The 25,072-nt window shown below is 47.4% G+C and overlaps 1 protein-coding gene across 1 annotated transcript in view; it reads right to left on the bottom strand.

Moving 5' to 3' along the window:
• Positions 1-25,072, bottom strand: part of HDDC2 (HD domain containing 2) — a 168,240-nt gene that overhangs the window by 19,531 nt on the left and 123,637 nt on the right. Inside the window, exon 5 of the mRNA XM_085611687.1 lies at positions 21,049-21,187. Within this exon, the coding sequence (XP_085467813.1) occupies positions 21,049-21,187 (139 nt within the window). The remainder of the gene's footprint in view (positions 1-21,048; positions 21,188-25,072) is intronic.

Raw genomic sequence — 25,072 nt, 5'->3', positions numbered from 1 at the left:
CTATGTTTCAGCCCCAGGCATTCAAATCGTAGAAAACAACTTTATACGAGCCTTGTTATCACTCCCGAAATCATCTCCCACATATTCAATACATAACGAAATAGGCCTAGGTTATGTTACTGATCTCCTTAAAATGTCCCCACTGTTATGTTGGATTAAAACCTGGACAAATGAGGAGATCACATTGAACCACTGCATTCTCAAAGACTGCATGTCGTTGGACAAAGCAGACCGCATACCGTGGCTGGCGTATGTTAGAGCGGCATGCGCTAGGCTAGGTCGTCCTGACATGTATTCCTCACCACAGAACCTTAAAAAAGAAGATGTAAGGTGGGTCAAGCAGCACTTTAGAAATATGTTGGAAATTGAGAGGGAAACGGTTGAGCTTTGTAAGCCAATGGTAAGATCACTTTACCAACTATCGTCCTCTTTGGCCATGGAACCTTATCTAAAATATGTCACTAAACCATATCATCGTTTCCTACTCATAAGGTTCAGGTTCAACCTGATACATTTTGTGCTTGGCTCGTATATAAAGTGGGGTACCCCAGAAGAATCCCCACCCTGCACCTGCGATTCTTTCTCTACACAGGATACCCTGCACCTAGTGATGCTTTGTGATCACTATCTGGTGGCCCGCAAAAAATTTCTTTTGCCTATTTTGAAAGACCTAAACTTTGTGCAAGTACGGCCGGCTTTATTATATTTACAGATGCTGAACTCGGTACAGGTTACATATGGTGTAGCGTGTTTTTTGGTAGCAGCCGCTAGACAAAAGAAATTCAGTTTGGATACAAGGACCAATCATCAAACCTGACATTTGTAAATTGCCACTCCTTATTTTTATTGATATGTTTCCCCTCAGGATTTGCAATCACTTTTTAAACTTGTTTTACTGTCATTTTATGTATTTTGTACTGCTTTTATGGTTTTTAAGTAACCGAATAAAGTTCTTTGACTGACTGACTGAATTAGAGGATTCTACATCTAATCTAACTGTGGCTAATTTTTCTTTAGTGCCATGGCAGGATCAAGCTTTTTCTTGAGTTTTTGTGAAGCCTTAAGTCAACTCTCTTTCTCCTCAGAGGGAGTTTGGCTGCACAATACCAAACAAATCTAAAATTGTAGTTCCTTTTGGAAAAACGTATTCCCAACGGAAAAACAAAATAAGATCTTGAAGAAGTGTCACATAGGTTGACTGCTCAATCTTCTTCACCAACTGGGCCTCCTTCTGGTTTTTGCATCGAAGAAAGATCGGATCTTCGATCCTGTGTTCATTACAGACATTGAGTCACATCACAGTAAAAGACAGATGTCCTCTACCCCTTATCAAGGGCACTATGGATTCAGTTCATAGAGCAAGAGTCTTTACAAAGATTGGGTTACGTGGCACCCCTTGTTTGCTGCACATAAAGGAAGACATGAGTGGGAAACTGCCTTCCAAACCCCTATTTGAAAATGTTAAATGTTGTGCAATGCCATTTGGAATGTGAAATGCTGCAACTGTTTCAGCCTTTTTACGGATACCATCTTTTCTGAGACTTTGAGACATGTTGTACTATTATATCTAGTTCATTGGCTAGTTTTTTCTAAGACTGGTACACACCATTAACACCATGTGATTTTCTTATCTCCCCTATCACACTTATCTGACTTGTAAGCCTGATAAGTGTGAATTTGACAAGGAAGAAGTAGAGCATCTTGGATTCACACTGCGTGCTCTGGTATTGCTATGAATCTGAAGAAAGTGCCTGTTATAATGTACTTGCTTTCACCAATACATTTTAAAGTGACTCAAATATTGTTGGTGTTTACAAATGTTTATCAAACGTAACCTGTGACATTACTAGAGTCCTGAAAGACAGAAAATATGGGCTATGATCAAGCCCTAAAGAGCTGTGCTCTACCAGTTCTTTACTCAAGCACCCATCTTATGTCAGTCTGATCCTTCAAGAAACTTCACCATATAACAGATACCTCTTGCAAAGTTAAGATGTTAATAGACTGACACAGAGAGCATCTTATCTCTTCCATGTTTTGCCTAAGTCAGAACTAAACTATTCGGTGCTGGAAATAGCGCGTTTAGCCGTATTAAGCGGATTCTGAATGGAGACACTTGTTGATGGCCACTAGAGAACCATGTGATATTTTCTGCTCCGACATTACCCAAGGGCCTTGCACCATCATGTCTCCCAGATGGGCACGCCAGCCAAGCAAGGAAGATTTCATGATCACAATAGCCTGAAGCTGCAGAAGGCTGAAAGAATGACCACCTGCAACCAGCCCCTTCGTTGTGAGACTCTCCTGTTGATAGCACTACCATGATCTCAGGCACAACATCAAGGTCCTCATCCACCACCTGGAGTGTGGCATTAACTAAATACATGAGGCCAAGCAGATGCAAGGCAGGTTCTGAAACAGATTTAAAAAATCTGAATCATTGCCTGAATATATAGGTGTTTCTCCACAAAGAAGAAAAAACCTTCATGCATTTTGTCTCCTGAACCACCCAATAGAAGGGCAGACTCAGTGAAGGAGAAATGAGGGATTCTGCACATTGATTGTAACGTCCAAGCCATGGAGTTGAGTTATGTGCTGAATTTGTTCCCTGACCTGTGTTAGGGACTCCGCTTTCTGCAGCCAGTCACCCAAGGTATGTATATACATAGACTCATGACTGTCACTGCCACGATCGGCATCAGTTTCTTAAAGACTCATGGAGCTGCTGTCACTACAGTAAAACGGTCAAGTGATGGAGATGGGATCCCACCCTCAACCTTAGGTAACATCTGTGAGCAGGGAGAACTGGAAGATAGAAATAGGTGCTTTGAAGGTCCCGAGAGGTCAGTCAGTTTCCCACATTCCGGGCCACTAAGGCTTTGCTCAGAGACAGTGTTTTGAACTTGTTTCACGAAATGAAAAAATTCTGAAGGCTAAGGTCCAGGATAGGTCACTCTGACCTTCTTGGGGGATGACTATGTAAAGAGAATCTAATCCTGTACCCCTTTCATCCAAGGGTCCGTTCTTCAGCAGGGTTAAGGACTAATGCTTCCAAAATCAAGGCATGTGCTGGAGAGCACATGCTGGAGGAAGGACGGTGACCCAGGGGTGGAGAAAGTAGGAACAGAATGTAGCGTTTGCATATTAGCTGCAAGACCTATCAATTTCTATGGATCGCATCCCAATTAAAGGAATGATGGGAGAACCTCTCCCCTTTGGAAGATGATGTGAGGGGGTGAAGTCATATTTTGAGGAAGCAAAGTTAGAGGAGGGTGGCAGAGACTATGTCTGTTTGTTCTGCTGTCAATGCTGTTACCTAGCAGTATGCTGCTGGAATACAAGCTGAAAAGGTTGTCTCTGTCAGGAAAGCATCACCCTGGAGTAGCAATGAAACCTTCACTACTGTAAGTGAAACTCTTGCACTGGGAAGGCTAGGCCAAACGTGCAAGCTAAAGCTCTACTGTTGTTGAAGCGCTACAGGGAGGAGTTGGCTTTCTCTAAACAGCCATTCACCTTCAAAGAGGATGTCAATGAATATAGACTGGAAATCTTCATAGAAGCAAGCCGAAGCATCCAATTATGCCAAAACAGCATTACACATGTGTCCTGCATCATGCAAAGTTATCCACATTGCACTTCAAGATATATTACGTGCATCCAATCAGTCACTGACCAGATCTGTTAACCGCTTTTACACATAGTCATGGAAACAGATCACTAGGTTTTGTCAAATTCTCACACAAGGCACAAGCATATCACCCAGGAGGTAGTTGCATTAGCTGAGAGTTGGAACAGGAGGCCGCAAGCAAAATCTTTTCGCCCCACAAAGTCAGGTTCCTCTAACTTGTTATTAGGAGGCTCCGTAGGGATGGTAACCAGTTTTGATGAGCAGAAGTTTGAATGACCAGGCTTTACTGGCTTAGCTCCTTAGGTACCCGTGGGATCCAGCAGTATTCTATTCTCCTGCCTGCTCCTGTGGGCAGGGTGCTCATTGTGGTGGTGGTCACCCGCTCCCCGACTCACAGGAACAGGGAAGGGGGCAGGCCACCACGAGAGGGCAGGGGTATGGGGGAATTGTGGCTGCAATCTCCGATCTATCTCCTCTCCTTCAAGGCCTAAATTTAGGGGTCCTCCAGGGCACCCATGATAGAAATCTGGCCAGGGCCCTCTTGACTTGGGGTGAGGGCCGCACATATGCCCCCTCCCAGGAAAAGATTATGGAGTCACTCCTTGCGATGAACCCTGGGCCCTGGGGGCATTTTCCAAGGCTGCAGCAGAGCTCCACATGCTCCATTACGGCGTGGGGTGGGGTGGTGGTGTCAAAGGTCAAATCCTTCTCTGGCCGATACGTGAGGCCCTGTTTTGGGGCTCGATTTGCTCCTTGTGGCGCGCCCTAACCACCTGGGGCACTTTGTTGGGGCCTCCAGGCCTCTGAGGCAGAAAACCTTGCAGGGAGCTGGTTCCACTGGCTCCCTGCACCAGCCTTTCTCATGTTTCTCCTCTGGAGCTTCTCTCCTACTCGGTGCTGAAATCCAGTCTTTCTCCCCACTAGTCCTTATGGGGTGCAGGGGATGAACTTTCCTGGTCCTAGGGAGAGCCTCACTAATCTTGGGGGAAACTGCATTTAGAGTTCTTAGTCCAGATGGATACCAGGAGGTTCCTCCTTCCAGTTGGCCATGGCTGCCGCCCCGGCCTAGTGTCTAACAGAAAATCACAACCAAGAGAGAGCTCTATCCTTTGCGCAGTACCTTTTAAACAGGGCGGATGGTTCTAGATATAAGACACCTCTTGCCTATCCTGGGATGCCACATCACCTCTTTGCCCATCCCAACCCTCGAGCACAGCCTGCGGGGCATTTCAAAATGACATCACCCAGGAGTCTCCGGTCACATCTCTTCTAGAGCCCTCAGTTCCACCCCTCACTGACATTACTGCCAAGGCTTTTCCCACCAACTCTTCAAAGGGAGCCCCCTCCTGTGTTGGCTCCAGAGGTCAGGGCTCCCTCTTTTGTTCAGTTGGCTTGGGCTGGCCCATCCGTGATACAGTGTGACAGCTGATTAATCGATGCAGATCCTTCATGTCCACCTCTCTACCTCTCAGGATCAATCAATCAATCATTGTATTTATAAAGCACACTACTTACCCGTGAGGGTCTCAAGGCGCTGAGGGGAGGGGGTGCTGCTACTGCTTGAAGAGCCAGGTCTCGAGTCTTCTGAAGGTGAGCAGGTCTTGGGTCTGCCCTAGGTGGGTGGGGAGGGTGTTCCAGGTCTTGGCGGCGAGGAAGGAGAAGGATCTGCCGCCGGTGGTCGTTCGTTGGATGCGGGGGACAGCGGCGAGGGCGAGGCTGGTGGACCGGAGCTGGCGGGTGGGGGTGTAGAAGCCGAGTCGGCCGCTGAGGTAGGCTGGTCCGGTGTTGTGGAGGGCTTTGTGTGCGTGGGTGAGTAGCTTGAAGGTGATCCTCTGTTCGACGGCGAGCCAGTGTAGGTCTCTCAGGTGGGGGGTGATGTGGCTGCGGCAGGGGACGTTGAGGATCAGTCGAGCGGAGGCGTTTTGGATGCGTTGCAGTCGTTGCAGGTGTTTGGACGGGATACCTGCATAGAGTGCGTTGCCGTAGTCCAGCCTGCTGCTGACGAGGGCCTGGGTTACAGTTCTTCTTGTTTCGGTGGGGATCCACTTGTAGATGCGGAGGGTGTTGTAGCAGGAGGAGGAGACGGAGTTGACCTGCTTTGACATGGAGAGGGAGGAGTCGAGGATGAGTCCCAGGTTGCGTGCATGGTCGGTGGGTGTCGGTGCTGTTCTTAGCGTGGTTGGCCACCAGGAGTCGGCCCAGGCTGAGGGGGTGGATCCGAGGATGAGGACCACCGTCTTGTCCGAGTTCAGCTTCAGTCGGCTGCTCCTCAACCATTCGGCGACGGCCTTCATTCCCTCGTGGAGGTTGGTTTTGGCGGTGTGCGGGTCCTTGGTGAGGGAAAGGATCAGCTGGGTGTCATCGGCGTAGGAGATGATGTTGAGATCGTGTTGGCGGGTGACGTGGGCGAGGGGGACCATGTCGACGTTGAACAGCGTCGGGCTGAGGGAAGAGCCCTGGGGTACGCCGCAGATAATGTCGGTGGCTTCGGAGCAGAAGGGGGGGGGGGGGAGGCGGACGCTCTGGGTTCTCCCGGAGAGGAAGGATGTGATCCAGTCCAGGGCCTTCTCTTGGATTCCGGTATCTTGGAGGCATGTCTTTAGTGTGCGGTGGCAGACCATGTCGAAAGCGTCTGACAGGTCCAGGAGGATGAGGGCTGATGTCTCACCGTTGTCTAGTTGAATCCTGATGTCGTCTGTGGCGGCGATGAGGGCTGTCTCGGTGCTGTGGTTTCTTTGGAACCCGGCCTGGGATGGGTCTAGGAAGTTGTTGTCCTCGAGGCAGCGGGTCAGTTGCGTGTTGACAACTTTCTCGATGACCTTTGCCGGGAACGGGAGCAGAGAGATGGGCCGGAAGTTCTTGAGGTCCTTGGGGTCCGCCTTGGGCTTCTTGAAAAGGGCGTTGATCTCGGCGTGCTTCCAGCTTTCCGGAAATGTGACTGTCTCAAGGGAGATGTTGATTACTTTCCGAAGTTGGGGTGCGATGGCTGCCTCTGCTTTGTTGAATATGTGGTGTGGGCAGGGGTCTGACAGTGATCCTGAGTGGATGGAGTTTATGATCTGTTTCATCGTCGTTGACGTTGGTCCAGGAGGTTGGGCGGTTGATGCGGGTGGTGTTCGCCGGGAGGATGGGGTCTGGCGCTGTCGGGGCGGTCGTGGTGTTGAAGCTGTCATGGATGTCAGCGATCTTGCGGTGGAAGAAGGTGCCCAGTGAGTTGCACAGTTCTTGTGAGGGCGGGATGTCATTGGCGTTGGTGCTGGGGTTGCAGAGTTCCTTGACGATGCTGAAGAGTTATTTGCTGTTGTGTGCGTTGTTGTCCAGGTGGGCTTTGAAGGACGATCTCTTGGCTGATCTGATGAGGTGGTGATGTCTGCGGGTGGCGTCCTTGTGGGCTGCGTAGCTGTCCGATGTTCGTTCGTGGAGCCATTTCTTCTCCAGTTTCCGGCATGTTCGTTTGGAGGTCTGGAGCTTTTCGGTGAACCAAGCGGCATTCATGCTGGTGCGGCTGTTGGATGGATTCTTGAGCGGGGCGAGGGTGTTGGTGCACTCGTCGATCCATTGTCTGAAGTTGCGGGCAGCGGTGTCTGGGTCGGTGGGCGGGTACTGGACGAGGGTGTTGGCCAGCTGGTCTTCGGTGACTTTGCTCCAGCAGCGGCGGGGCAGCTGTTGGGTGCGATGGTGCGTGGTGGGCTTCTTGTAGGTGAAATGGATGCAGCGGTGATCGGTCCAGTGGAGTTCAGTGGTGTGGTCGAAGGAGACGTGGGTGCTTGTGGAGAAGATGGGGTCGAGCGTGTGGCCGGCGGTGTGGGTGGGTGCGGTGACCAGTTGTCTGAGGCAGAGGTTGGCGAGGTTGTCGATCAGGGTGGTGGAGTTGGCGTCGTTGTTGTTCTCGAGGTGGAAGTTCAGGTCTCCGAGGAGGATGTAGTCCATGTAAGTGAGTGCGTGGGTGCTGACGAGGTCGGCGATGGAGTCGCTAAACTGTGGCCGGGGTCCGGGGGGTCTGTAGATGAGGGTTCCTTGGAGGGTGGTGTTGGGGTCAGTGTGGACCCAGAAGTGCAGGTGTTTGGCGGTGCTGAGGGTGTCCTCTGAGTGTGTGGAGACCTTGAGGAAGGACTTGTGGACGATGGCTATTGCTCCTCCTATTCCGTTGGTGCGGTCTCTGCGGGAGATTTTGTAGCCGTCCGGGACGGCTATGGCGATGTCGGGTGCCGAGGAGTCGTTCCACCAGGTCTCGGTCAGGAAGGCGATGTCTGGGGTGGAGGTCTTGAGCAGGTCCCAGAGCTTGACGGCGTGTTTGCGTGCAGAGCGGGTGTACAAGAGTATGCAGCGGAAGTGATTGAGTCCAGTCTTTGGTGGTTTGGCGGCTCTGTCGCAGGTGAATCTGCAGTTGCGGCAGGAGAAGGTTCCCTGGGTGCGTTTTGGGGCGGCCTGGATGCAGGTGTGGTGTCGCCCGGCGTTGAGTGCGTGGAGAGTGCTGGCGTCGTACCGGAGTCTGGCGTCGTGGCACTCGCGGGCTCCAGGGGATTAGCGCTGGGCGCGGTCCAGGCGCGGATGGGCACAGCCGGGCTTGCCGCTGTTGCGCCTCCGGCACGCGGCTGCCATTTAAAGCGGAGAGGGAGTGAGGAGCAGCTGGGAGGCAGGAACGGGGTGGCAAATGGACAGCGAGGGGGCGGGCCGCAGGGAAGCAGCGGCAGGATCGGCAGAGGGTACAGAAGAGAAAAAAGGGGGGGGAGACGAGCAGGACGCAAGGGCAAGAAAGCCAAAATGAAGTACAAAACAGGACAAAATGCACAAAAGAGCACAAAAACAGTGGCAACAATAAACTCAGCTACAGGGGCACAGCGGACAGACAGCAATGATCAGGGGGCACAGCAGGATCGAACTCACGCTCAGAGCGGCAGCGAGGGGGGAGAGGCACTGGCACACAGGTGGAGCTGTGCGGCAGGAGGGGAGCGACCTGGCCTGCGAGCAGAGTTAAGCACTGATAATTACTCCCTTTGTGTGGGGTGGCCTATATTCCTATTGCTGGAGAGAAATTTAATTAATGTGGCACAACATGGCTGAGCTCTGACCCTAAGCTGAGCCACAGAAATATGGCTATCCTGGAGGACCCATAGGCTGTACGGATATCTTTTTGGAGCTCTTATATATAGCATACAGATTTCACGTGAAGCTGCACTCTAAGGCAATTTTCCCCATAGGTGTCTAATGGAGTGTCATTGCAGACAAGACAGTAAATCACACTGCCTTTCCTTGTGTGTTCGGTAACATTATGAGGTCTATCCCAGGTCAACATCCAATCCTGCATATTCCCCTCTGCGCTAGGCTACCGGGCTGCACATGACAAGAGCCTCCAATGCACAGCCCTTGCACGTGTACACACGTGTAACCTGGCAAGTGCCCCATACACTTGCTGTGTCACAGAGGCCTCATCTTAAAAGGCGGATACTGACGGTAAACATGTGCAGTCCACTGTGAGTTTACTGTGGGTGAGTGAGCGATTGTGAGGCTCACCTACAGTAAAAAGGTAAAAAAATACAGGTGATCAAAAAGCAAACAATCTGGGCGGATTTGATAGCCAGAACCCAAGCACAATTTTTAAGGTATGGAATCAGTGAGGAATCTGTGGCCTAACATGATACATGAAGGGAGGGAGCACACCGTCTCTCATCCCAGTACAGTTCACCATATGGCATTCTGGTAAATGCGTTACTCGTACTTCAAAGTTGCTGTCGTTTTTCACCAAAGTTGGTGCAGGTAGTGCTGTTATATCTAGACATGTGTTTCTGGGTTTAGCACTTCATCAGTAGAGAGCAGAAGTAGTGGAGAGAAGAAAAAAAAATAATCTTGAGTTGCTGGCCAAGTCTTTACAGGTTCCAGTAACGCTCCACAGGTGCATCCCAGGCGAGTTCATGAGCTTGCTGGCTCAAATGAGCTGTTTAAACCCGGGGGAACACACTACCTCCTGTCCCAACACTGTTCATTGCATTGCAAATTGGCAAATGCAGTTCGCTTACATTAAAGTTGCTGTTGTTTTTCACCAATGTCTAGCAACCCCAAATAATATTTCTCTGCTCTCTACTGGTGAAGGACATAATCCAGAAACACATAAATGTATCTAGAGTTTTACAGCTCTATCTGCACCAACATTGGTGAAAAAAATACAGTTAATTTTAAAGTACGTTCAAAATCTGAACCGCATTTACCATAATGCAAAGGGGCAAAGTGTGCTGGGAAATGAGGCAGTGTTGTCACAGCCTCCCTTCTGTTCAAAAGGCTCCCTCCAGGCAGATGAGTTTTGGAGATAAACCTGTATGCGTTTGAGTGGTACTGTGACTAGTGAAGACTTTGGCAGCATTTCCAGCAACCACTGATAGAATTTTGCTGCTCTCTACTGATGAAGGACAAAATCCAGAAACACATGTTTCTAGCGATAAACAGCTCTATCTGCACTCATTTTGGTGAACAAACGACAGTTAATTTTGAAGCAAGCTCAAATTCTTGACCGCATTTATCATACTGCAAAGGGGTGAACTGTACTGGGATGTGAGACAGTGTGATCCAAACTCTTCTTCTGTTTAAAAGGCTCTCTTGAGCAAGCAGGCTGACAAGCTTTGGAGACGCACCTGTGTGCCTGTGAGAGGTACTGTGACATGTGAAGAATTTGACAGCATTTCAAGCAACCCCAGATGAGAGATTTCTGCTCTCTACTGATGAAGGATGAAATCCAGAAACACATATATGTGTCTAGGGATGTATAGCACTATCTGCACCAACTTTGCTGAAAAACACAAGTTAATTTCTAAGCAAGCATAAATTGTGTACCGCATTTACCATAATGAAAATGGCTGAACTGTGCTGGGATGCGTGGCAGTGTGCTCCCAACCACCCTTCTGCATAACATGATACTCTTTTGTATACTACGGTTGACCTGGTGTTGCCCCTATATTGAAATAGCTCCTTTGTGCTTTTGCCACAAAAACTAAGTTGGTTTTATGGCATCTCCTAACAGATGAGGTGCAGTGAGGTCAAATAGCATTTCTACTCAGTTTATGGATTTACTTGACAACTTGGTCGTGCTTCACTACATGAACTGGCACTGGTAGATTCTGAATTCCACTCTGTGGCTAATGTCAAGTTTCTATGAATAAATCAATTTTGTCTCCAGCCTCCATTTAAATATGGAATGTTTATGCTTGTCTTCACATGACTACTTTATGAGACCATTGGCTATTTGTTGAGGATGTCAATACATTATCTATTTCCCCATGATATGTGGTTTCAGCATTAATTTGCTTCCATTAAATGGCTTCATTCTCCTGTAATTAAGTTCATCCTTTACCAATAAGGATGAGACCATGCTGACTCTTTGACATTTGAAGTAACATTGTCAACATTAGTCAGGCTGTATTAGCGTGAATGGTGTGAAGGTGGCAACTCTCTTCAATGCTAATCTAATGGTTTCGGTAATTTGAGCGGCTTGTCCTCGAACATTATATTTTGGAAACTGCTACACATGCCAGTAATTTTTGGAAGGTAGAACATTTTTCTATTCTTTGCATCTTGAAGGACTCCCGTTTGTGGAATATTGAAAAAGTACATGTTCTTGCAATGGTAATCAACCCAGACCTCATAAGAAGTTTGTTACTTTTCGGCCATATTACCTACCATATTCAGGAGTACAATGGATTTTGGTTTTCAGAAGGTTTCTTGTCAGAGCCGTCATGCACTTCATTAGCCTAACAGTTTGGTCTCAGTTACTTCTTCAATTAATTCTCAATTACTTTTCATTGTAGTCATTGTTAAATACCACTTTAAAACCAAATGTTGATCTTTCAAGGGAAACATACGATCTAAATAGTACACTCAAAAAGGAAGAAACAGTAAAATAATATAAAACATTAAACATCTTTTTTTCTAAACAAACTTTATTGGGTTTTTTCAGTTTACAAAACTCTTCATCATTATGCAGTTGTTATAAAAGGAGCGTCTACTGATTATTCCTACCTACATATTACAGTGTCGTTCCATTTATGTAGTCTAGTACAAAATCTCCAACATAGTACATATTATTGCGTTTGATTATATCAATAACATAAATGACAGTACTTCAATTGCAACCCATGAACCCCCCCCCCCCATTCTCACCCCTCCCTCCCCTGGGCTCTGATTATAATAACTCCTATGTCATATTTACGTCTCTTCTAACAACCTGTGTGAGGCTAGCCCCATTCCGCATAAAGAGGTTTCCCCCGATCAACATGCTATTGTCCAGATTGTCTGTGATTTGTATCCACTCACTGTGATTGTGGAACATCCGATATATCATCTGGGCTACTTCCTTTGAAGGCCTCCAGTGCTATATCCCATTTTAACGATATTGGGTTTTTCCGGAGTCCCCTGGCTTCCTCCCTATGCAGGGATGCACTTTCCGCCCCGCCCATCTAACCAATTCGTTATGCCACATATGTAATGAAGGAGCTTTAGCTGATTTCCAACGCATGGTGATGGATCTTTTGGCTATCAATTACGCCAGGTCCAGAAAGCGCAATTGTACTTTTTGCGCTGGTCTGCGTCTACGGAGACGAAGTAAACACATCAACGCCGAATCCCCTATAGCGAGGTGGGTAACCGTCTCAAGTGTTTGTACCACTCTTCCCCAAAAAACTCTCAGTCCCGGGCATGCCCACAGCATATGGAGTAGGTCGGCCTCCAACAGTTGACATCTAGGGCAGCGATGGGTAGTGGGCGGATACATCTTCTGCAATCTGTGTGGTGTCAGATAAGCTCAGTGTATAATCATGCATTGTATATATTTAAACTTTGCATTTCGTGGGATCTTCCTGGGGTAGTCTAAGATTTCTGCCCATTCTTTATCCGTGAACTCTCTTCCCATATCTGTCACCCATTGCACTCGGAGAGCTTCGAGGGGAAACCTCACATGTGTGCGAAGACTCAAATTTAACCATTTAATAAGGTGGCTGCCCTGGCCCATAAGATAAAGTGCTTTAACTAGTTCATGTGTCTGAGGTTCCACCCGGTCGGGGACCCCTGCTTTTTGACATAGTATATTATCGCAGCATGTGTAACGTACAAGGTACCGGGAGCCCTAGTTTCTTGTATAAAATTGTCATGGTCCATAAGTGTCTCACCTCCGAAAAGCAACCCAATTGTGTCCACCCCCGCATCCAATCACGGACCAAGCGCCCGTTTCGTCAATCTGCCACTCGCTAGTGGAATCCCCACCAGCGGGATGTTACCTGCGTATGGACTGCAGTTAGATGTATATTTCAAAGCCTTCTTCCAACAGTCCAGTGCCGTTTTCAGCAGTGGCGGTAAGGCCGCGGGGTTTTGCTGTGCTGTAGTAATAGAGTATGCAGAAAACCCTGTGCGAGGTGTTTTGTGGTATAGCCAATCTCCTGTAAATTACATCCTGCCGTCCAGTAGGATAGCCAGTGCAGCTGGCAGGAGTAATAATAGGCTTTAAAGTCCGGTGCACCCAGGCCACCCCCTCGCATGTCAATCTGTAGTTTCTTAAGGCTTATTCTGTGACGTCCCGTTCCCCAGATAAGGTCCAACAGAATAGTATCCAAAGTGTTAAAAAGAGATGGAGGCACCGCCGACGGCAGGTTGGCAAATTAATATAATAAACTTGGAAGCACCACCATCTTAGATATTGCTATTCTACCCATGACAGAGAGGCAGCGTAGTCCAAAACGCCACCCGGGATCTTATCCCTCTAATAGCTTTCCCTAGATTACCCTCTAGCATGTCCTCGTGGGAGTGATATACATTAATGTCCAGATATTTGAAAGTGTATGCAGCCGTTTGTAAGGTTAATCTCCCAAAAATAACAGTGTCTGGATGGGGCTGATCATGAAAGAAGAAAGCGTTTGATTTGGATTCATTAATTGCTAATCCAGAGATCCTCTCAAAGTCAGCAAATATTCTCGGCATGGGATCTAAGCCTCCCAGGAGGTCCGTTACAAAGGATTAAATCGTCGGTGTATGCCGACACCAAGTGTATGGACGTGTCAAGCGGGATACCGCATTGGGACGCCTCTGCTCACAACCTCAGTGCTAGTGGCTCCAGCGCTAACACAAATAGTAATGGGGACAAGGGGCAGCCCGGTCGTGTGCCTCTATAGACAAGATATTCTCGCGAGATATGTTTTCCGGACCTGACCCTGGCTGTCGGCGCTTCATATAATAAACGCACCCATTTCATATAATCGGGGGGTAAGCCAAAGCGTGCAATGGCCTTAAACATATATTCCCAGGACAGTGTGTCAAATGCCTGTCGCATATCCAATGCGATGCGCCCAGCTTGATGACAAGGGGTTAGATCTGAAGACATTATAAGGTGCAATCTCCGTATGTTTAGTGATGTGCTTCGTGCCGGTATAAATCCACATTGATCAATGTGGATTAGTCTGTTTAAATATGGTTGGATGCGGTTTGCTAGGATTTTACTTAATATCTTGCATTCCGTGGATGGCAAAGACAAGGGGCGGTAGCCCGACATGTCAGCCATGTTCCTACCTGGCTTTGGCAGCGACACTACCAGCGCTTGAACCGTAGTATGGGGTAGGTGTCCTAATTCAAGAGATTTATTGTATACTGCCTCCAGCTGGGGTATTAGTATATCCGAATAAATTTCACTGGTAGGCAATCCATGCCTGGCGTTTTATTACATGAAAGCCCTGAGATAGCTGCCTTCATTTCTCCTCTAATTATGGGTCCCGATAGTGTGTTCCGCATATCCTCCGGGACCTGTGGATATGGTAGGTCTGCAAGAAAATCGTCAATATGTGTTTCGTCCAATGGCAGTGGTGCCTCATATAAAACCTCGTAATATGCACAAAAGGCCTCGTTTATATCATATTGTGTACACACTGTGTCCCCTCCAGGTAGGTTGATATGGCTGATGACGGTAGTGGGTGGGTCGTCCCTAATTAATTTGGCTAATAGGGTACCTGATTTATCCGCATCAGAATATTTTAATTGAGTGTAGGAGCGATAATCAATCAGCCGGAGTGTTTCCAGCAGCTCCGTATGTGTGATGCGTGCCTCCTGCAAGCTATTCTGCTTATCAAGATCATGCACTGCCTCCCGCTCAAGCACTGTCACCCTATCCTCAGTTTCCTTTAGGTTCTTATGAACTTCCTGCCTTGCACATACCGTGGCACTAATCGCCGTCCCTCTGACAACTGTCTTCAGCGCGTCCCACTCAACCAGGAGGGTGGATGCAGTGTTTGTATTTTCAGAAAAATTGTTTTGGAGTGTTGTGTAAAGAGTACCGTGAAACACCTTGTCCTCAAGTAATTGGGGCCAGAGTTTCCATGTAGGAACCGGTGTGGGTATTCTGCCCCAGGTAATAGCAGTCTCTAATGGATTATGATCAGAGAAAGTCTTGGCCAGATAGGTGGTATGTGCCACCTGGTCAGCTATGGAGCAGGAACACAGCAGCCTATCTATTTGTGTATAGAGCTGATGCACTGGGGAATAGAAGGAGTACTCTTTACCCAATGGATTCCTCTGTCTCCACACATCATTAAGTAACCAGCCATCTACCCATATGTGCAGAGCATCAGCTTGTTTACTAGCTACTGTACCATTTAGGGGAGGGTGTGAGCGGTCAAGACCGACATCCATGGCAACATTGCAGTCAACCCCGATTATACATGGGATTGCCTCCCAGCCCGCTAATATTGAATTCAGGCCTAAAGAATACTTGATCAAAATTTGGTGCATATACATTCCCCAAGACAACAGGTCTTCCATCCAATGTGCCCCTTAAAAATATACATCTACCCTGAATGTCCACCCGCTTATCAGTTATGACAAAAACGACCCCTCCTCTTATCAATATTGTTAACCCCCAGGCGAAGACTGAGTAATTAGTAGATATGACATGTCCTCTCCATTTTTTGCGCATCTTTGTGGCTTCCAAATCAGTCAGATGCGACTCCTTGAGGAAAACAATATGCGCCTTTCGTTGCAGCAGTTGCATGTAAACCCTGTGTCGCTTATATACTGATCCCAGACCACGGACATTCCATGTGATAAAGTTATATGTGTCTAAGTGGTGCATTGTATTCAATTCGCATCTGATACATCTCAAGAGGGGGATCAGCCAAATTAGTGAGACTCAGCAAGTGCGTCATGTCAGAGCCCAGAAACCCCGCAATTAAGTTGAATACCAAGCCTTGCCGGTGAACTAAACAAAGCCAAACTAAACATAACACACATTTAAATCTTACTAAGCAAACGTTAGCATTTGCAAAAGTTGGACTGGCAGCCAAAACCGTCATGGGGGAAAATCCCACATTTGAGAGCTCCTCTGAGCCCGAGCATAGAAAGGAGCAATTATAATAGACCATATATGACATACAATACCATAACAAAAGGATATAATCATCCTGGAGTCTTCGTGCCAGTGCCACACCGAGCCACGGTGTCTGTTTGTGCAAGAGAAAGAGAATGAAACACTTGCATGTCCTATAAACTATCCGCCATTTGTGGCGTCACACTGGGGAAAAGTGTCAGGCTGTTCTCCGAGTCTAAGCGGACAGTACTTTGTTCAGATGACTCCGAGTCTCGACGTGCTGTCTCTGAAAGTGGTCGCCGCTACCAGAGCCAACTCCTTGCTCTACTGCGCCTGCTCCTGTGTGGGGCCTGGAAACACCAATTTGCCTGCGGTCCCAGCAGTCCGCTGTGACCGTCATCCCCGGGGCTATGTGGGGGCTTCTGGAGAGGCTGACCAGACAATTGTGTTGGGTCCATAACTTTAATCCACTCCTCCACATCTTCCGGGGACTCAAAAAAGTACGTTTTCTGATCATATATTATTTTCAAACGTGCAGAGAACAGTAAAGCATATTCGAGGTTCAATGTTCGCAGCTTTTTCTTAACCGCCTGATATGAAGAGCACTGTCTTTGGACCAGCAACGTGTCGGGATACAGCGACACCTGACAGTTCTCAAATTGGATCTGTGGTTTCTCTCACGCCTTTTGCAGCAGGATATCACGGTCCCTATAGTTGAGGATCAATCAATGGTCTCGGTGGTGCCCCCGCTCTCGGCCTCCCCGTAGGAATACGATGCGCCCTCTCGAAACAGAAAAAATCTGAGAAACCCTCAGGGGCCACGTGAGTTTGGAACCATTTTTCCATGTAGGTCGCCGCATCCGATCCCTCACTGCGTTCCGGCATCCCAATGACGCGTATATTATTGCGCCGGGCTCTACCCTCTGCATCCGCCACCCTGTCCATGAGCCCCGTGACCTGCTGCTGAAGAGATTGTAGTTGTTTCGTATGGTCTTTATGTTGAGGCAGCATCTCGTCGAGGGTTAGGGTGTGGTCCTTCACCGTGGTAGCTAATTTGTTGTGATGCGCCTTAAGTAGAGTGAAATTAGTGGCGAGGGTGCCTATTTGTTGCTCAATAACTTTTCTGGACTCGCTCACTTCGTTGAGTATCAAATCCAGCTTATCCTGAGCCCCGGTTGCAGTCGTGGGTGGAACATAATTAGACAATTGTGTAGCGGTATTCGAGTCCTGATCATCCGTGTTATTAGAGGCAGGGGCAGGCCATGATCTTCTATATTCAACCGTCACCGGTCACCCTTTCAATTGGCACTACTCCCCTGTCGGGAAAAGGAGGATCCAGGCGCCACCAGTCTTTCACGATCCTCACCACAGTTGCCGCTCTGAAATACACACTATGACGGAACGGGATAGGGCCTCCCGATGGAGCACTTCCCCCGGTCTGTAAGTTCAGCAGGGCAATGAAGACACCCAGTCGCGGAGAGCGCACAGTAAGGGCAAGCAACAGTGGCCCCCAAGGCTGCACCTGGCAAGTTCACAGTGTTTCTATTCAGCTCTTCGTAGCAGGCAGCCTTAGGCCAGATCACGGAGAGTGTATCAGGGTTCAGAACGAATCGCTCCACTGTCCGCCACACAATGATGGGTGCCCTTGACTATCAGGTTGACGAGGAATCCGTGGCATAGCACATCACCACTGCATCAGGGCCCCAGGTGTTACAGTCAGCATTGCCAGGCAAGCGTCACACCAGCCTACTGTCTCCAACTCCCAGCGCAGCACTCACCTGTCTCCCATGTCGCGGCCCTGCGCACGCAGGCGTATGGCCATTATCGTCGCCCAGGCTCTCGGGATCAACTGCACACAACCGCACACCCTGACCACGCCACAGTATAGCAGAATATCAGGTCGGTTCCTCCACAGCGCAGTTCTACATGCTGCAGCACTCGGCGATGTCCCCTGACTCCGGCCTCTGAGGCGTGAAGGGTCGATGACGCAGCTACAATCGCTGCATTAGGGCCGTCACCAGGAACATACACGAAACCGAGCGATCGCTCCACCCGCCTCTCTCCTCCAGCGCTCACCCTGGCAACTGTCGCTTATCGCCGCCACGACCCCTCCCCAGCAGAATCCCGGCCGCCACCACCATGTAGCTACGCAGGTACAGCCGTCTGCGGTGATTAGCGCGGGCCGTATCCTGCACGGGCCATGTCCGGTTCTCAGGGGGGAGGGGCGTTTCTCAGTATCTCTTTACTGCTGTTTGCCACTGACTTTCTGGCTCTGTCGATCCCCAGTTCTACAGCCGGCCGAAAAGTTTCACAGCCGCCAGCACATGTTCTCACAGGCAGTCAGCACTGCCACACCCAGAGAATGTCTGCCTCGCAAGCCAAAGCCCAGATCCCGGTCTTCCTTGTGCGCCGATGCGACTCCGACACCAGGATGAGCAGCGCTCCTTTCCCTCTTCACTCTGCCGTCACAGCATCCCGTAGAGGAGGCGAAATGGCGGTCTAGAACAGGATTCCGGAGCTCGGGCTACAGAGCTCGCTCAGAACACGTCCGCCATGATCAGCAGTTAGCCACGCACCCGAAACATTACACAACAAAACATGCATTCTCTACGATCTGTTGCCATGTCCATGGCAACAAACTATATGGTTTATAAAATCATAGATCAAACTTTCCCATTGTGTTACTCTGAAAGTTTTCTGCTCTTCTCTTTATTGCAGAAGTTGTTGGCCAAAAAAATGGATCTAAAAATGGATCTAATTTGAGGTGGATTGTGGAGCACTTGGAGACTGTTAGAAATGGGGTCTCTAGTTGGCAGGTTGTTACCCTATCCAAGTAGGGAGCCTTCTTCCTAGTCAGGAAAAGGGGGATACACTCCTAAAATAACCCCTGCTCACCCCCTTGGTAGCTTGGCACGAGCAGTAAGGCTTATCTCAGAGGCAGTGTGTGAAGCATTTGCACATAACCAACAGTAATACAGTGAAAACACTACAAAAGGACACCATACCAGTTTTAGAAAAATAACTAATATTTTATTTGTGCAAAACAAGACCAAAAACGAGACAAATCCACCATACAGTCTCAGAAATATCAATAGGCAAAAATAGACTTAAAATACAGTTCCATGAAGTCGATAGTTCTATCCGGGGCTATCACAGCGTCGCGAACAACAAATCCAAACAGTTCTGGCTGACCGCGACATCAAGGGCCAGCTACATTGTCGGGATGACTTGTAAACAGTACCTTCAGAAATGCAGGGTGTCGGCGACCTCCCGAAGAGCCGGCGTCAGCAGGCGTCGGTTCTGGGGGTCTGTGCAGGAGTTGTTGGGCCCTTGAAGTTGAACTCCTCGCGATTGAGGTCAGAAACATTGGCGTTGGAGCTGCGGTGCGAACAGCGGTGTCGTGTATAGTGCCATCAGGTTGCGGTGCAGGCAGTGGCTCGGTGACGGTCGTCCAGCGGCATCGGTGAGACCAAGGCTGTGGTGTAGGAGGTCACGGTACAAGCAGCAGTGTCGTCACTGCTGTAGGGCTGTCATCGGAAGACGAACTAGAGTCGATGGCACAGGCGTAGGTAGGCGAAGGCTGCGGTGCAGGATGATGGCGGTGCATTGTGTAACTTACGAGAGGTGCCCTCGAACCACGGTACAAGCAGCGGCGTCGATGTCGGAGTGCAGCAGTGTCGATGGGGATATCAGGGCAGCGGTCTGAAGTGAGGCGCTGTGAAATGTGGTGCCCACAAGTCGCGGTGCAAGCAGCGGCTCAATGGCAGCGTCGGCCGTAGTTATCGGTGATACCAGGGTTGCGGTGCCCTCTGCGGTGCCTTAAGAACGCGGGGCTGTCAGCAGTGTCGTGGACGTCATCGGGTTGCTCTTTCTTCATTTGTAGCACAAAACACGTATATCCCAGTGCTGGTAGCAGATGAACTTGAAGTCTTTGCTGTTCCTGAGACTTCTTAAACAGGGGGCAAGCCCTACCTCAAGCCCTTGGAGAAACTCAACTAACGAAGTTGCAGAAAGTTCAGTCCAGTCCTTTCTCTGTCCAAGACAGAAGCAGCCACTGCAGGCCAGCACAGCAAAGCACACAGCAAAGTGGTAGCTCCTCCTCACAACTTCTCCAGCTCTTCTTCTTGGCAGGTTTCCGAGTCCAAAAGAGTTCTAAATTTCTGGGGTCTTGGCCCCAATATTTATTCCACATTTCCCTTTGGTCTCTTGTGGCAGAGAGAATCTCTATGCTTAGTCCAAACTAGTTCTGTCCTCTCTGGCACAGCTTCTTGGCAGGGTGTGGAGACAGTATTGTGTAAGTCAGACCAGGCCTATTCAGGTGCAAGGACATATACTCCCACTACTCTAAATGCAGCCCAAACTCAATTTCTCTATCTTGTCCCAATGGGAAGTTATACTTCTAAGATACTACAAAGCATCTCCCATTCTATCCTATGGGAGAGATAGCCTTTCAATAGTGGAAAACGAATTACACTGTATTTCACGATCAGGACATGTCACACACACCAGTACATGTCCTACCTTTCATATACACTACACCCTGCCCATGGGGCTACCTTGGGCCAGCTGAGGGGTGCCTTACATGTAAGAAAGGGTAAGGTTTGGGGCCTGGCAAGTGGGTGCACTTACCAGGTCGATATGGTAGTCACAACTGCATGCAGACACTTGCTGTGGCAGGTCAGAGAACCATTTGAAGGGCTGCTTATGTGGGTGGCACAACCAGTACTGTAGGCCCACTAGCAGCATTTGATTTACAGACCCTGGGCTCACACGGTGCACTGTACTAGGGACTTAAAGGTAAATCAAATAAGCCAACTATGGAAGCACCAATCCATAAACACAATTTACAGTAGGAGTCAAAATCAGGAGGTCACAAAGCAAAATGATAGGGGAAACAAACCAAAAGATGGCAGGTGTAACAGAGACTCAAAGACAATTGCATAGTACACACCCACAACCTTGAAAAATGCTGTAGGTAAAAACAAATGGGTCCTTTGTGACCAACTATTAGTTGGCAGTATATGTACATCTTTGAATCTACAACAGATTTAGGCAATTGCATTTTTCTAACTTTAAATGAAAGGAAAAACACCTGCTGTTGAATTGTAGAAGTCCTGCAGCCTGCCAGGTTTCTTCTCCAGCTCTTCATATTCCAGGGCCTGTAGTATCATCTCACACTGATCTAACTCCTTCACAAACTTGGCTTCTGCGCTGGACTGGTGTTCATATTCCTGAATAAAGCCATAAACACAATATTCTTGTATCATAACTCATATTTATTTTGTTTGCTCAATTTTAGCAAAACAATTTTCAAACTAATATGTGTAATAACCCATAAATAACACAAGTACATCAATCACTGCATGCCAACCCCTGAATAAGGCAGAATACATGCTTGTTACAAACTAAGCAACTCCTCAATCCATGCATCTTTAAAAAGCACCAAATGCTTTTTTATAAGCACATCAGCTGATGCTTATATTTGTATGTGGGTCTATTTAGGATATAAGTTTAGGTTTTAATAGGTGGATGGATGGTAGGATGGGTCAGTGGATGCATACTTCATATATATTTCTAAAAACGTGTATTGCCATTACAATCACTGATTTAGATTTTCATATGTGTTATATATTGCATTGCTTCTGTTACATACTTTATTAGACAAAAAACTCATGCGCTGCCCTCTATTCGTAGTACACCAACAGTTTTGTGTTCATCAGCGAGATTCTCTTAAAAGAGCACCGGTTAATAAACAGCACCTTTTGACATTTAACAGTGGAACCATATAACTATTTAACCGTTTCTATCATCTCCCTTCAGTCTTTCACAATATTTCATACTGTTCTCATTAAAAGGTGCCCGTGAGTCAAATGAGGTAATCTCAGACAGTGAATACTGCTGGCTGTGTACTGTTGCACTGGAAAGGGTACTCAACAGTTTTTCCAAATATTGGTCTAACAGAGTGCATTAGTCCCTAAGAAGCCCCAAGATCTAAGTTAGAGCCAAGATTGCAATAAAACAATGGTTGCCCCCATAGTATGCCTAACCAACACCTTGACTTTAGTTTGGCATTGTCTGCCTAATAGCCGGTCCTCTATTAAATGTTTATAATCTGAATCAACAAGTTATTTTAGTCTTTCTCCCTACACTTTCGCATCCCTCTCCTTGCCTTTTTTTTATGCTCCCTTCCGAATGACTGAGCCTCACTGCCTAATCATGTGGTCGATGTAGCCCACTAAGGCACAGTTATGTGGGCGAAAACAACAGCCTGCACTTAAGATTATAATAATGTGTCACACTGGGATCACAACCCAGCAAAGAATTCCGTGAATTTAGACAACTGGAATTCAGAAAAATCTAGAGAACCTGCCCAATCCCCTTAAGCTCAGGCATGTGGTTTTACTTATTGGGTTGTACCTGTTCTTAAGGAAGAGAATAGGTGAGCTGTTACAATCAGATTTTTTTGTTGTGAATTTATTTGCAAACTGTGTTGCTTCCACTTTGGGCAAAGTAGGAGTCCACATCTCAGACTGGTTAAAATGTATTTAAATGTGGAGACTGCTTACAAATACCCAAATCTCATAAGCAATGGTTCTACTGAGGATTCAGGGTTATGTTTCCAGAATATTTAGATTTGCTTACCTAAAATATTACATAATTGGCTAAAACTCGGATACCCTCTTTTCTGTTCAGCGTGAATAGGTTCAATGGGTCTAGCAAGAGGTTGATTGTGAAATCTAAGTAAAGCGTGAGGTTAGTTGGAACCTGTCCTGGCATATTGATATTGAACCACAGAAGGTCACTGACATTCTGAATGAGATGTAGAGTGAAGACATGTTTCAAGGCTTTACTAAAAGTAAGAGCTGGTTTTGAATACAGGAGGACTAGGCAAAGAGTTCCATAACTGAGCTGCAGATATGGAGAGGGTGTGGCTGCGTGCTCCTTGGTGGCGGAATCAGTGGACAGCTAGAGAAAGTGCAGCACTATTTCTGAGAATGCAGAAGGGACAGTAGTCGCAAACGTTATTGGAGATGGCAAGGACAACGGCAATGGTAAGCTCAGACCACAACGCAAACCAATTTAAAAATTATACAAGACAGGATGCGTAGCAATGAAGAGAATTCAATGCTTCGGATGAAGAGCAGCATACAGGAATGCTAAGGGCAAGGCAGGCTGTTATAGTCTGGATGTGTTGAAGACAAGAGATGTTGGAACTGTGGGAACCCGAGCATTGTTGGACTAGAATTGTTGGCTGTCTGTCAATCTGACACTTTGTCAATATGTTTATCCATGTCAAACACAGCGTGGCTGCTGTGCAGCAGAGCTGAAAGTAAAAAAAAGAAAAAAATGCTATGACTCGTCATAGCGTATTTTTCCTTCACTTTCAGCCATTCTGCATATCAGACACACTACTGTACTACATGGTTGAACTAATAATTGCCAAAGTCATTAGCTCTTGCATAGGTGACAGCTATTTGCTTTGCCAGTGCTGGTTTTAAAATTACTTTCTTGAACTCCACAGAAAAGGCTAGAGAACAAGACTGAAAACTTTATGCACTAGAACTCTAAATAAAATAAATACATTTGAAATTCCATAATGGCTGGAACACCTTTATCTCTTCTCAAACACATTGATGACAAAGTGTGAGAAATCCAACCCCATTCTGCATTAAAAATAAATACACACATCTCTAAATGAGGCTTTGTGGAACAGATCACGGAATCATCGCGGTGCCTTGGCCGGGAGGAAAGATTGAAGACATTTGTGTACTGAGGAGAAGCCTGTGGGAGTCTAAAATCTGGGAGTTCGTAGAAACATCTTCAGTTGAGAGGTTGTTCTGCTTACCAGCCTCGTGGATGAGTTGTACTTTAGCCATTAAAAAAGTAAGACGGGTTTTGAGAAAGGTCTGTAGAGCTCCTCTCAAAACTAAGTAACAAAAACGTCTTTCTTTTAAACAGCTAACTTTTTAGAGTAGTTTATTATGTGGTACTGCAACACAACATTGTACTAATTCTATTCACAGTGACGGGGTAAAAGGCTGATAGGGCCATGTTGGGACTGAAATATAGAAGCAGCAGTTTCCACAACTCTCTTCAGGGAGTCAATAACTGGTTTTATTTTGTGCTGCTTTATATAGTGCAAACTGGGCCAAAGGTGATCAGGCAGCACTTTACATGAGCACCCGTTTACATAAGCAAGGTCCTTTTTTTTGGCACAGGGAAGTAAAGTAGTTTGTCCAGAATCGCAGGATGTTGAACCGACACTCTGACTCGAACCTGGTTTCTCAGCTCCAAGATCAGCATCTCTAGCCATTAGGCCACAATTGATGGACCTACCATCTTAGCTCATGTCAGCTCAAATGACTTCTGACGTCAAAGATAATAGTAAATGCATCTGACATCATTGATGACATCATACACACAGACGATATTTGCAAAGAAAAATAGCCCCTGTAGTGATCAACAGCGCAACATTAATATGGGGAATGTTGTGCTTGACTCAAGAGGCTTAAGGCAGTATGTGTGTTTTCAGAATGTTTGCAGATGTGGCAGAGTGCTTCTAAAGGATAGGATTGTGCAGCGCTATAATTTCAATCAGGAGTGCAATGTTCTGCAGAGCTTTGGTGGTGGGGGGGGGAGTTCAGGGACAGCCCGGGGAGGTTAAGTGAACGAACACTCACAGAAGACACGAGCATCTGAGAGCAGCGACGGGCACGAGGCTGAACACATGCTACCACATAAGCATGGTGCGCAGTGTAGTTGTAAAGCACAAAATAACTTAAATCCAAAAAAACAAGCAGAGACAATCCAAACAAAACAAGCACGGTAAATGAAGCGGCACATGTAACACGGCAGTCCTCATGGGAGGATGCAAAAGTCCAATAGGAGGACTACTAAGGGTATTCACCAAACAAAAGCCGGCATTTACAAAGAACAGTAAGAGGAGCCAATGAAAAAGATGGGCGGTGCTTGAAGCCCATATTGTAAATACAGCATGTCTTGTAGAGACAGCGCACAAGCAAGGTGAGACCTAAAAAGCATGCTTTCTGGACAAAGAGCTAGCTTTCTGGTGACCGCCAGTAGGGAGATAGATAGGGAGATAGATAGATAGATAG

The sequence above is a fragment of the Triturus cristatus genome, chromosome 6 (genome assembly GCF_964204655.1).
Source record: "Triturus cristatus chromosome 6, aTriCri1.1, whole genome shotgun sequence".
Lineage (NCBI taxonomy): Eukaryota > Metazoa > Chordata > Amphibia > Caudata > Salamandridae > Triturus > Triturus cristatus.
The sequence above is the reverse complement of the archived record's forward strand: the minus strand, read 5'-3'. Positions and strand labels throughout refer to the sequence as shown.